The 14,161-nt window shown below is 42.2% G+C and overlaps 1 protein-coding gene across 4 annotated transcripts in view; it reads right to left on the bottom strand.

Annotated features, from left to right (window-relative positions):
* Nucleotides 1-7,989, bottom strand: part of LIMA1 (LIM domain and actin binding 1) — a 53,893-nt gene extending 45,904 nt beyond the window's left edge. Inside the window, exon 1 of one of the 4 annotated variants that reach the window (XM_044422026.1) lies at nucleotides 7,879-7,989. Coding sequence is in view for 2 of the 4 variants with exons in the window: in XM_044422025.1 (XP_044277960.1) it covers nucleotides 7,298-7,404 (107 nt within the window). In the remaining 2 variants the exon portion in view is untranslated. Of the gene's footprint in view, nucleotides 1-7,297; nucleotides 7,422-7,878 lie in introns of those variants that run through there. The other 3 variants (XM_044422027.1, XM_044422025.1, XM_044422024.1) reach the window with 3 other exon arrangements.
* Between the last annotated feature and the right edge of the window lie 6,172 nt (nucleotides 7,990-14,161).

Here is a 14,161-nt window from a genome sequence, read left to right on the forward strand (position 1 = left end):
GAAGGCCTAAGATGCCCATATAAAAATGTCTATTATAAACAACTATGGACTTAAGTCAAACAAGACTTATTTTAGCTATTTCAAACTTTCTACACTGACCCATTTGCGCATTGTGCAGAAGTGTGATATATCTTCTAGGGTGCCCATTCCATTCATACAGAACACTGGCCTTGCCCCACACAAGGCTGAGAATGTATCCCGAAACACTCACTTCCCTTCACCTGCCAAGCCCTGAGAGTGATGTTGGGCAGGCCCTTTTTTGCACAGAGTGGGAAGATTAGGAGCAGTGGCAGGCAAAGAGGCACCACTGATAGGCTTCCAAGGCAATGCAGAATTCCCCAAGAACAGCATTCACAGAGACCAGCCAGGTCAGTGGCTTTCTATCGCTAGCTGAGTCAGTGGCTTTGACACACCCAATGCCTGTTCTGGATAGCAAAAGGATTACTACTAAATGATGTTTACACATGAACACTCATTTGTAGAGTAAACACCACATAGATAGGCCTTCCTGCCCTTCCCCACTGAAGCAGAAGTTCCAGAGTGGACCAAGTTGGACTTCGGAAGCCCGAAGCCGCTTTGGCTGACTATTATTTAAATACTGAGGAACAGGCTCCCTTACTGGCAAAAACAGTCAGCTTTCAACTGAAGTCAGGAATTTTGAAAATTCAGTGCATGTAGCAAAGAGAGATGCAGAAAGTTTTAACACAGACACAGACCTGCAAGGTACACTAACCTCCTTGGCAACTACAATAATTGGAAGTAAAGAACAAGCAATTCTGAAGCAGCACTAAACAGTTGCCAGTGTTTGCCCTTCCAACAAACCTCAACTCCAAAATATAGCCTGACCCATTCCCTGTTACTGAGAGAAACAGCATGAGGTGATGTTCCACACAGGACTTGGCAACTTCAGTCAATTCACTTATTTCCCAGCTAGGTCCATTAATATAAATGTTAACAAGTAGCATCTATCAAGGTAATGATCCCTCAATTTGTGGAGTTATTTCTTGGTCATGACAGAAGCTGATTGCAAACTTAATAATCTTCTTCCCTTGTCTTGCAAAAGTGCTAGTTCCATCCTCAGAGAGGTTCACCTGCTTGTGGGGCCAGACAGTGGGAATCCTAACCCTAACTGCTCCTTTCACTTGACAATGAACTACTGAGCTGAGGAACTTGTACTCCCTGCCCCTCTGACCCTCCTTGTTCTACAGGTCTCCCCTGAACCAGAGGTGGTCTAGTTCCCACCGGCCACTTGGCTAATCTTACAGCTTTCTAACCTTGATATTTCAGTAATGAATTCTAACCCCCCTACCCCGCCCCACTCCTCTAGCTCACAATACAGCTTAGAATGCTGTGTTTTGAGATAAATTGGCTTGGTCCCTACAGCACCCTGCTCTTATTATAAAAGGTGCTTCCTTTTTAAACTTCCACAACATTTGCAACTTAGACAATGCTGAAACTGTGTGTTATTTCTTTTCCCCGATAGTGATCAGGTTCATACAGTATAACAACCCATCATGGGTCAACAGCCATGGTCAGATTTGTGTCATCTGCAGCTAGCTGAGTAGACCCCTGGAGGCTTTTTTTACCCCCAAACAAACAAGCTACCCTGAAAACTGAGCTGTTTTAGGGAGTTCTACCCACAGTCAGGACTTGTGTCATGTGAACCCAGATGACTGATCCCACTGTGGCTAAATATGGATGAAGTGCAGCAGTCAGCCAAGGACAAGTCAAAGATAGCAACCAAACCCCAACCCTTTATTATTTTGGCAATCTTACCCATACTGGCACTAGTGGCAAACCTTTCAAAATGCTCAAATGGCATAATGGAAGGACTGTCACTGGCATGCCACTCATTTTTTGTGTACCCCAAAAGTGAGCAGGGTTTCTTGTTAAGTGTTTTCTTTTTATAGTCAGACATATGCACTGCACAGATGCTTGGGCCTAAAAAAGGGGAAGTCTTGGCTGGATCAATATTCCAGGGATGGGTCTGCTATCATAGCACAGCAAACAGCGGTCTTGGCATTGTCCCAGGGAGGGTTCAAATAGAGTTTGCTCTGCCCTAACAGTAGTCAGAAAGTGATTTGGCAAAGGAAAGCAAAGGCATGGATGATCTTCACTCACAAAATGGGGGTGATGGGATTTATACCCCCTCCACAGTGAAAGCTTTGAGTTCTTCTTTCTGCCCCAGCAGTCCTCAAGTGATGCACATTTTACACTTCCCAAATCTTGGAACTCCAGCAGTTTGGGAAGGAGCAAAAATGCACCTCTCATTTTTCCAGAGAAAATAAGTGTTGACAGCCAGCTTTCAAAGGATCCTCTTTAAAGGTGGGTTTTGACAGGGCATTGGGTGTTTTCTGCCGGATTCATACACAGTCATGTATGAAGGCATTGGCCAATGAGGCTGGACCCTCATACCTTCCTATATGAAATATTTAAAGACTGTTTCTCTTAGCCCCTTGGTGTCTCCAGCTCAGGCAACCATTGTGCCTGAGCTTGATTTGCATCACAGCATCAAGATATTCAAACAGAGGCTAGATGGTCTGCCAACGCATTCTCAGTCATGAACTATGAAGCTGTAAACATGGGCTTCTACAACTACGGAAGCACGAGACTTTCCTTATTCTTTTAAAAAGGCAAATATCACAGCCTATGGTGGGTCCAAGAAGCATAAGGCTGCATGTGTCAGGAACGGTGTATGTCTTATTCCAGTGTTATAAAGGAGCACTTCTTTGGACATTCATTGCTTTTGCATCAGTTAGCTAACAAATTTGAGCGGAGAAAACCAACTTCAGAACATCTTCTTGCAAAAACAATCCTAATCTAATAGAGCAAGCATGAGATCATGACTGAACTAAAAAAACCTGGAAGTTTAAAGAACAAATGAACCACATAATCACCTAACTACTTTAGCCTATTTGGTGCACCTGACAAAGCAGGCTGTGGTCTAGGTTAGAGTGAGGTATCACACAACTCTTTAAACTGGAGCCACCTGATTTCTGGAGATGTGAGGATCACTTGCCACGAAGAATTCCTAAAAGCAGTGCTTGTTCATGAGATGAAAATTTAGAACTTTCTACAATATTTGCAATACAGGCAGATTTTTTTTAAAAAAGCATGAGTTAATAAAAACACAGTAACAGACATTTGCGATTAGAACTTGGAAAAAACAGCTGATAAGAGATCACTATTGAATCTGGAGGCTCCTATTCAAACAGAGGAGGGTCATTTAACATCCTATATAAAGGGTTCCTTGTTTCCAAGAGTGACATTTATGGCATTAAAAAGGCCATCTGCAATAGCACAATTACCTGCTTTTGCTATTCAGTGCAGGGTACACTTAAGGAATAAGTCCCTCATTACACTTCTCCATAAAATTAAATTTCCTTTAGAAACTGCTTTCATAGGCCCAATTTTGAGGATGATTCTTTAAAGCTTAAAGCAATGAACCCTTACACATATTTAATTTCAAAAGAACCATTTAAATCAATAATGAAAGAGAAACAATGCAAAGGGTTTTGAATATGGATGTAGGAAATCCTGATTTGGATCTCTGTTCAGCAAGAACCCATTAGTGTCACTCAGTCTGTTATGGAGCCCAACATTTACCGCCAAGTATACATGATAGCCAGGAGCTGCGTCCAAGTCTAACTCTGTAGTAAGTGTTCCTCTATACAACATGAGGCAGATGTTGCGCAGACACATTATAAATGCACATAAAAAGGCATTCTATGTATGTCGCTTTCTTTAAAAAGTGACATCACCACCAGATAGCCCTGGGTCAACCACTAGTTATTAAAGTAGCCAAAACTTTCTCAAATATTTTTAATGTTTAACACAAAAATAGTGATATACTAGAGCTGCTGCCAGTCAGTGCCAACAATACCGAATTAACTGTACCGACAGTCTAACTGGGCTCACACGTTATAAACCATGGCAATTTATAGTCAAGAGTGACTTGTGCATGGTTAAGAAACCATACTGCTGGGGTCAATGCAAGAACCCACCCTGGCTTGTAAACCACTATTGTTTATTGCATTGTTTGAACCTGGTCAGTTTAAGGTAGCTTCCTACATTCCTCCATACTTGTCCAAAGTCCTTAGGATGTGCCACAATGCAGGTTCATAATCTATTTCTACTCCCTGGATTGTCAACATTTTATAAAATTTCAGTATATTCAAGAGTTCAAGTCCAACTGCTCTAACCAAAATTGGAACATTCCTACAAACCAATATACTTACATTACAACATTCATGGGTGAGAGAGAGAGGGAAAGGAACATCATAGTCATTAGTAGCATTGGTTAACATTATGTTAAGGCCAGCAAGAATTGAGACAGTAACCAGTATAACCAGAGCAATAGTAACTAGAGAGTCAGTGCAGTATGTTCAATTCCCAAGTTATGAACGTCTGAGTTACAAACAACCCATACTTACAAATGATCTGTCATACACCCTATTAATTTTAAAAGAATACTGTGGAAAATCACCATCCCCATAGAGAGAGAAGAAGGGAAAGCAAGGCTTCCAAAGCATGCCTTCCTGCTCCACCCATCCAGAAAGGGAAATCTCTCCAGCATTTCCTTGCTGCAAAAAGGAGGCACCAGTGAATTTGGGTGGGGGTGGGGGAAGCCTAGCGATATTAGTTTTTCCACTTGTGGGTCCTGTACGCCTAACCTCCATGGAAGTGGAGGGCTGACTATATGTGATCTGATTTAAAGACAATTTTTTGTTTTCTCAGAAATGAAACTTGTTCATAACCCAGGTACTGCCTGTACAGTGGTTAGAGTATTAGGCAGGAACTGGGTTCTAAACATCACTCAGCCATGGAGCTCACTGGGTAACTTTGGACCAAGCAGTGGCTGGGTTCATATAATGCAACCACCCACACTTGCAGTATGAGTTACCATCAAAGCATGGGTTTTGTGCTGTGCGAACCCAGTTGCACAAGCCATGGTTTATTAACCACAAGCAGTCCACAAAAAGAGCCAATGCTGTGTTATTGTATTGTGTTGTTTGTGATGGTTTGTTAGTGCAGTTGGGTTTACAGAACACAAGGACCCATGTTTCAACATCCACTCATCGAAGTATGGATTGGTGCTTTGTGTGAATCCAGTGAGGAAATCCCAAACTAGTCTACCTCTCACAAGTGTTGAGAAGTTAAAAAAGAGAGGAGGGTTAATGTACACGACCTTGGGTTCCTTGAAGGAAAAGCAGAAGGCAAATGCAACAAATAAACTTTTGAGTGGCTTTGAAGCCATTACCCATGGTAAATTCTATGATGTCATGGATCATCAAATGTTAATTAGGTCATATGCAATATTCAGTCTAGTTTTGATGTTTATACTGATGGGGCATGCACATGGTGCCAGAAAACACTGGGGCAACTAATCCGCTTAATGCCTGGGAAGCAGATAATACAGTTCTGGATCTCTTCTCCAAGTATTTATCAAGACACGGAAGAGAAGATAAATGCTACAAGTTTGACATTCCTTTCACTCCCCTTTCCACTCTACTGCAAAGAGCAGAAGTTTGTTAATATAGTTAGCTTAACATCATCCCCTCTCCAGCCCACTATGTTTTAAACACATGCAGGAGGAAGTGTGAATATTGTACCTTGCCCTTAGCTATTTGCAGGAGGTCTGTTCAGTATTACACAGAGAATGCCAGAGAATGAAAGTGCCACTAATATCATGTTATTTGTAGGCTGACAGAAGACATTTTTCCCTGAACACTCTGACCCTCCACAAAAGACCTCAAAGGAATAATCATAAATTGACTTTAACACAGATACACCCACTCCATTTTTTTCTTTTTCTTTCGATCCACCTAACACAAGAGGAAGAAAATAATAGGAAAAGAATGATGTCCATGTTTTATGCTGAGGTAAATTCCACAAGCCTTGTCAATTATAACCAAAGAGCACCACTTCAGATATTTATTCTTTACAGGTCGGAGTCAAAAATATCCAACTTTGATTCTAAGGGAGATTTCCACTCTAGGCATCAGCAGCTACTTCCTCATTTGCACTATGCACCCAGCAGTGATTTCCAATGCTTGGGTAGACAAAAATGAGTCAAGGGCATAACTTGCCAGGAGATTTTGGACCAACCTTAATTAGCCTGTAACTCAGATACACCCAGAGCTTTAACATGTCACAGAATAACCACTACACAGGTGTTGTCCAAAAGTATATAAGTCTTATGATTTAGATCGTCTTTTCCCCCAAAGCTTCTCTGCTAGAAGCACCTAACTTAAACTGGAAATACACAGGCATCTGTAGAGTCAACCAGTGCCAATCTATCTTCATCAGGAAGAAGGTGTGGTACAGTCTTGGGAAAGGAAATCAGTCATCAAGGCAAGACTCAGGTAGTTTTTAACACTATGATAGCTAGCTATCATAAGACTCCTATATCTTTACCAAGTGGTTTCCTTCAAGAGCTATTTAGATCAGTACTACAAAAGATTAATAGTAGTTAGTGACAAAAAATCATATTACTTGATCAGCCTCAGCCAAAAAAGGGGAAGGGAACACTGTATCACCAAATGCACAGGTTGTAAGTACAGGCAGATAGTCTTGGGCTATGCCAAACTACAGAGGGGAAAAATCAATTTTTTGTTTAAGTCAGACTAACTTTAGGTACTAGTGAGCTCCAGATACTTGTTCACGAATGGTCAAGTCACTTTCTGGAACCAACAAGTCATCCATAAACTCCAGACACCCCCCCACCCCCCGGGCAAAGCTCCAAAAACCTCAAGACAATTGAAATGCCTGTTTGGTTTTCCTGTCTTTTAGAATAGGGAAACTACTGCAGAATAGCTGGGAAGCCACCAAATACTCAATGGTTGAGGAAAATGAAGTAAGCAAGTACAACCCTCTTGGGCCTCTGGCTCCTTACCTCTCATCTTCATGGAGTTTATTCTACAAGGATTTTAATTTTTTTTTTTTTACATGAAGGGAAGCTCTTTTTTAAAAAAATGCCTTAAAAAACAAAGATGGGAACATACGTAACTTGAAGCATGGACAAGAAAATATCTTACTGATTTAACAATGATCCCATATTATTTGTCAATATTATTAACATATTACATTGCATGACCAGCTTCTCTTCCCAAAATACAGCACCCAACTATTGCTTTACTATGTATAGAACAGGAAACAGAGACCCCAAAGACTCACCACCTAATATTGGCAGTTATGCACAAGCAGTACCACACTCAGTAATACCATTCCCAAGGAAATGGCCCTCCCCTTCAGGAAAAAGCAACACAGAAACTTCCAGGACTACTACTATTCTTACTTTTTAAGCCCAGAAGGAACAATCCGACCCGCAATGCGCACACAATGAAGATACACCTGCCCGTCAACCTTTGCTCCGTTTAGCGCGCTAGAAGTCTTAGTTCTCATCGACTCCTGTTTAGTCAAAGCATTTGAGGAAAACTGATACCAATTGCGGCACCCCTCCCCCAGTCGCCACCATAAAGCAATTCATAGATTATAGCACTGCCTTTTACGCGTATAACGTAGTATCCCACTTTAACCAATAGACCACCGCTTCTTTTATTAGTACTCTTCTATCATCGCTTCCCCGACCACAGGATCCACTTCATGGACAGATCCCAGGGTGGGGGCAGGGAGATGACATGTCTCAATTCCACCTGCCAACACCGCAGCCGCCGTCCGGGAAAAGGAAGCGCTTTTCCGAGATCTGCTACCACCTTCTTAAAGGAAAACAGACATCCATCGCCCCCACGCGCGCACATGAAAAATCCCCAAGAGATGGAGAAACCAAAAATACCGCTTTCCAAGGCACGATTAGAGTATCTCAGAAAGTGCTCGACAGCAAGATCATCGAATCGACAGAATTCTCCCTCCACCTACCTTGACTTTCTGGCAGCCGCTCCCCACCAAACCTCTCCCAACTACGCGCACCTGTCGCTTTTGCTACAGCTGCCGTGCACCTTCAGCGCAGAAGACGGGGGCTAGCCACGCCCCTCTCTGGAATCCGAGCCGCCTATGCCCTCTCTCAGCCACGCCCCCTCACTTTCCAACCGAGGCCTCGTCCACTGACTTTGCGCATGCTCGCCTCCCTTTTTTTTTCTTTTTTCCCTTAACACCTCCGCTGCCTCGCGACTGGGGAAGCAATTGTGTTATTCCTTGGGTGGAAGTATTTGAACGGTATGATCCCTGGGATGAGAAATTTAGCCAGGTCGGTACAAATTTATCAATAAAAGGAAAGCAGGGTAGCGCATTTTTTTTTTGCCAGAGCTAGGTGGTAAGCATAAGATGGGGATTCCTGGAATCGATCAAGTTATTTAAAAATAACGTTTAGGCTGTTATACACAATTACCTGGGAGTAAACCCCATGGAATGCAATGGGACTTAAGTCTGAAGAAGCTTCCACAGGATTGTGTCATGATGCCCTATGGCCTTACAAGCTCGAACCTAAGTGTGTTTACTCATGGATCCCATTGTTTTCAAGAATGCTTGCTCCCTAAAAAGTGTGTATAGTATTGCAGCCTTAATGAATATTGTAATATTAGAGAGAGAAATGCAATTGAGGGGGAGGGAGTGATACGTTTGTTTTTAAAATTGGTTTTCTGCATTTTGGGCCATATGGCACTTGGCTGTGTTTGTAAGAGTTGCAAAGGTGGAACTCTAAAGGGGCAAATTTCATTTGGCCTTTAACATTTGTCCTTAAAAAACCCTTTTTCAAAAAATACAATATATGCCTCAGCCCTATATACACACTCACCTGGGATTAACTCCCACTCTGAGTATACATGTATAGGATTGAACTGCTAACTTTCTTTACAAATTCTTTGAGTCCTAACACCATCTGTTTGATCATGAGAGTTAGCAATTTTGATAAGCCTACTTAAGGTTATTTTTGTCAAGTCCCTAGTAGAGGTTACCAAATGCTTTAAAAACTCACAAACATGAATGACATTTTCATATTCCTCATTTGCACATCACTTAGAAGGAAGAGTACACTTCAATGGTAAAGCTACAATCCCCACTGTCTCAAGGTAGGGCTGGAAAATATTTTGGATAACTGGAGGGCTACTGCTGGTCAGTGTGGACCATGAGCGGAAAACCTCAGACTCAAGGGCCAAATCCAACTGGAGTCCTGAGCTGTCACTATTATGATCACACCTTTCACTGAACCTTTGGTTTGCTCTGGGCTTTTAGGCAATCTTTCCCATTCTAAACAGTTGCAATGCTGCTTCTAAGTTTAGTGACTGCCAGTGAGAGTTTTAATCTATAATGTGCTGGTGTTTTTAGCCCCATGCCTTTTACTCTGACAACCATCCATTTTTCCAAAATGCAATTTGACCCTTGAACTGAAAGAGGTTCAACACTGCCGCTGCAGATAAATACTAACCAAGATGGGCCACTGGTTTATCGTTTTATTTATTATATTTACAGGCTTCCTTTTTTACTTCAAGGAACCCAAGGCAGTTTATATGGTTCTTTTCCTTCTCTGCATGCTATCCTCACAACAACCCTGTGTGGTAGGTTAGGCTGAGTGTTGTGAATGGCCTTAATCAACCATTATGAACCTATGAACCTCATAGCCAAGCAGGGACTACATCCTGGACCTCCTAAGTCCCAGTCCAAAACTCCATCCACAATGTGATACCGGTATATTTCAGCTTCCTACTTAATTATCTGGAATTGCTAACTCTGTTATGCTTTTTGTTCTTGTTAGTAGACTGTGGGAGCAATCCTTTGGGTTAAGGGCCGCAGAATATTTTGGATTCCCAGATCCAAGGATGGAGATAGTGTTCCAATCTTAGAGCTGGAAATTGAAGCTCCACTGGCCCTCCTTGGCAGTGCAGAGACCAGCCACACAGGCTGCTGTCAGGAAAGCAACTGGAGAAAAGGGTGGAGAGGGGAGAAGACTGGAGAGGCTAAAATATGAGCTCCTGAGACCCTTCCAGTCTCCTTCCCTCCCCCTCTAAAGTGCTCTTGCCAGAAGGGCAAACATGCAGGGCTGAAGAATGGAGGGACAAAAATCGCACTCACTACTCCTCCCACTCTGTGTGGGATAACCACACATCTCTGATTTTGGTGGGTTATGAGCAGTAGGATTGTACTTGGCGTTATGATTCCAGGGATTTCAGTCAAGCTCAAACAACAGGGAAACAGAAGAAATTCGGGACTGGCCCAGACTGGAGAATCCATGGCTTGGGTAAAAGACCTAGATCAAACAGTTAAGTGACATATCTTTAAAGTATCCAACTTTAAATTGCTAATTTAGTAGTAAGGACATGCTCCCATCTCTCTGACCAAAATGTTCAGGGTGATCTTGAGATGAAGAATGAAAGTAGGATGCATCCAAAGGAAAGAAAGGTTTTCATAACAGGTAGCTTCAGTTACACTCACATAACCTGGATATACAGTATACATAGTGTGGTCACACCAAAGGATTAAAACTTCTAGATACACTAAACAACTGTGTCCTAGCACGGCTGGTCCTGAAATCAACTTATAAGGAGGTAAAGCTGAATTGAATTCAAATTGGCACTCAAGACCTAGTGGGAGATGTGAATATTGTTGAACCAATTGGAAGCAGTGCCCACCATGCTATCAAAGTGGATTTCAGCATAAAGGGGAATTTGTTAAGGTAGTCTACCACAGTCACATTTGATTTTAAAAGAGGGAACTTCTCTAAAACAAAGAGATTGGTAAAAGGGAAGCTGAAACAGAACGTCAAGAGGGTAAAATCATTCAAGAATCTTTGGAGATTACTCAAAACCAAAATAAAAGTTCAGCAAGAATGCATACCACAGGTCAGGCAACATAGGAGCAAGTCCAAGAGGTCATCAGCATGATTGAGGAACATTGTCAAATAACATATTAGGGAAAAGATGTGTTCCTTCAGAAACGGCTCATATGAGAAAAATAAAAACAGAAACTTGCACAAAAGAAATGCAGGGACAGTGACTTGATTTGCCCATAACAGCAATAAATTGTGAGCTAGTTAAACTTGAGTTAACTCACCCAGAATTTGCCACAGTGCATGCTGATGCATTTTATGGCCGTTCTGCATAATAAGTTTCTGATTGGGCTGATCAGAGGTTGCAGTGCCATGTCCAGAGGTGGACAATGTAGGTTAATCATGGATTAAACAAGCCACTAATTTAACTCTGGATAGTTTAATCTACAAAAAACTAGAATGTCCATACTCAGACATCATGTGCCAACTGGATGTTGGATATGTTAAATGGCCACACATTTTTATGGCCTGGAGTCCACTGCAGAATTTAGTTTTGAAACATTGTTTTTCATGTAACTGCAGCAAAATGGTACTTGTGGAAGAAAAGGTACAGGAGTCTAGTTGCACATGGTCCTTGTGGACTAGCTGACTTTCACCCCACCTGTGCTTCCCTTCTGCTGCCTCCTGTGAATCTTTCTGCCTGAGGGTTTTTTCCTGAAATCCAATGCTCTCTCTTCCCCTTCCCATAGATTCCTTTTTACAGAATGGGGGAGGGGTCCTTAGAGGACAAGATCCTTAAACCCTCTCACCCCCTCTCCCCTTCCCCCAGAACCTGAGGCAGCAAATTATTCATTTTTAATCTAATGATTATTTTTATTTTCACAGCCAGGGAAGTGGGTAGGAGAAGGTAGGATTTTCTGCCTTGAGGCCAAATCAACCTAACTGGGTTGGGGGTGCCATTTGTTGCTCTGCCTCAGTCAAAAAAAAATGCCCTGGGGCCAGGCCTGGACATGGCGATGGAGACCTGTGGGGTGGGAAAAAGTATCCAAGATGGTATTGGAAATTATGTGGGGTAGGGAAACCATTGGGGGTGCAGAGAGCTGTGCATGGGGAAAGATATTCAGGATTGTATTAAACTTGCTGTGCATTCCTGAACAGGTTTACTGAGTAGTAAGTAAATTGGACTCAATAGCATTTACTGTCAGCTAAGCATATTAATTTCTTATTCCTTAAATGGGCTTAGAGCGGGGACCTGCCTTATCTGCTCTGAAGACAGTTCCAGTATTTGGATCTAGAGAAACCTGTGGACTGATAATTTTGGCAATTTAAAAAATAAACCAACCAAAACAGAAAATAAACCAACCAAACCAGCTATGCTGGTTCACAAGAAATTAGAAACATTGCTGTTGGGCAGTAACTAATTCATCCTAACAAAGATTTTCAGCTATGCATTTTGGTACATTAAGAGTTGTATGATGGGTTTGTTAAAATGATTTGGTGTAGCTTTTGGATTTTCAAGAATTTGGCAAACAAGGACTGTAAAAATCTGTTCTAAAGAGCCAGAAACTACCACAATTAAGGTATTTGAAATAAAGTTATGAGCCACCTTTGATGGTGATTGTTTCAGCCTCTTCACCTGGTCTAGGTACCAGGAACACCAAAGCCGCATCCTTCAGTTCTTAAAATTGTCTGTCAAAACACGGGATGCTGATGGGCTTCCACAGGATCTCTGGCAGATAGGCATTAAACAGTGCGGGTTGTATTTCGTGGGTTCTCCAGGAGCTACTCTGCCATCACCACTCTCTCCTCTCATCCCATCTTCTGCCTGTTCACAAAATAATAATAATAATAATAATAATAATTATTATTATTATTATTATTATTATTATTATTATTATTATAACATTTCTATGGCTTCTGGAATTGTGGCAGCTGGATGTTACACTACTGCATTAGAAATCACAAACTTATATGTACAGGCCATTTCCCCACAGGGAAAGGCTTTTTGCAGTTGCTTGTCGGAGCCACTCTCCTTGCATAGGCAGAAGGGTTTTTCTGTTAATGGGTAATTCAAACTCAGGCCTGACCTGGATTCTCATAGTAGACACCTTCTTTCCCAAGGGAGCGAACCATTCTGGGCAAGTTTAAAGCACCTAGCACACACACAGCTTACCTTTCTGCACTCGGTTTGCTGGTTGACTCACATTGGATAATGTGCTGAGCCAGGCCAGTACTCAGAGGCAGGGCAGAAACTCCAGCTCCCTTATTGGTATGCTGTTGTTTGAGTGTACATGCATGCACGTTCTGGGTTTTCTGTGTGTAAATGGGTGGTGCCTGTGTGTGAACATCTGTGTGTGTAATGTGGGTAAATGGGTGTTGTACAATGGGCTCCTGCTGGTTTTTCAAGGGATATAATCATTATCATCATTGCATGCATATGTGGATGTCCACCGAACCTGTCCTGCTTTCTCCTGAGCAATCCAGTCCTTATTGTTTGCAAGAGTTGCACATTCTGGAATTTAGGATTGTGCTGCTCTGGTGGATTCTTTCTGATGGATGTACAAATTGCATGTTTTTTTTAATGCCTTCCGAACTTGTCCCTATCTTTCAAAGGCTGTGTGGCTCTGAGAATATCTAATCATCATCATCATCATAGCCATTGTTATTATGGCTCTGTGAATTTTTTCCTCTCACTGCTCATCATTTTCTCTGTGGATCAGGAGTTGTTGCTAGAATTGGAGAATGTGGGTCCAAAGGAGTACTTCTGTGTGACTTACATGCTTCGTTGCTTCACTTTTCTCTTTTTGTGGTATGGGTTGCTGAGAGCTAGGGGGTTCAAAGACTGTTCCACTTCTCAGGGTCTCTTGGGTCCACCTCTGCAGACCTGCTCACTACCCCACCAGTCCAGACTAGCCACTGGACTCCTCTCCTGTTATAATGGAAAACACCATTCAGTGTAAGCAGATGTAAAGTAATGCAGGTTGAGGTAGAAAAAATGGCATTACTGCTCTACTCTAGTGAGGCCTGATCTGGCATTGACTGCTCAGGAAATGCATGGTGCTCAACTGCATGAAGATGTGGACTTCCTGTGTGGCTGCTGTGTGAAGGGCAAGCTCCAGACTAAAGGGGACTAAAAGGGAAGGGAATTCATAAAACCGCCAGTATAGAATATATAATTCTATAGTGCAACCATACTTAAAATATGTGTACTATTCATACATGAAAAAGAATATTGTAGAATTGGAAATATATAGAAAATGGCTACCAGAATGATTAAAGAGTTGGAGCAGATGCCCTATGAGGAAAATATACGATGAGCCAGTGTGCTGGACAGTGTGCTGTGTGCCGGACTGGAACTCAGGTGACCTGGGTTCTGGTCCCCACTCAGCCATGATGACCCCTAGGTGACTTTTCACCATTCAGTGCCTCTCAGCCTGACCT

The sequence above is a fragment of the Varanus komodoensis genome, unplaced genomic scaffold (assembly GCF_004798865.1).
Source record: "Varanus komodoensis strain SLA01 unplaced genomic scaffold, ASM479886v1 scaffold12, whole genome shotgun sequence".
Lineage (NCBI taxonomy): Eukaryota > Metazoa > Chordata > Lepidosauria > Squamata > Varanidae > Varanus > Varanus komodoensis.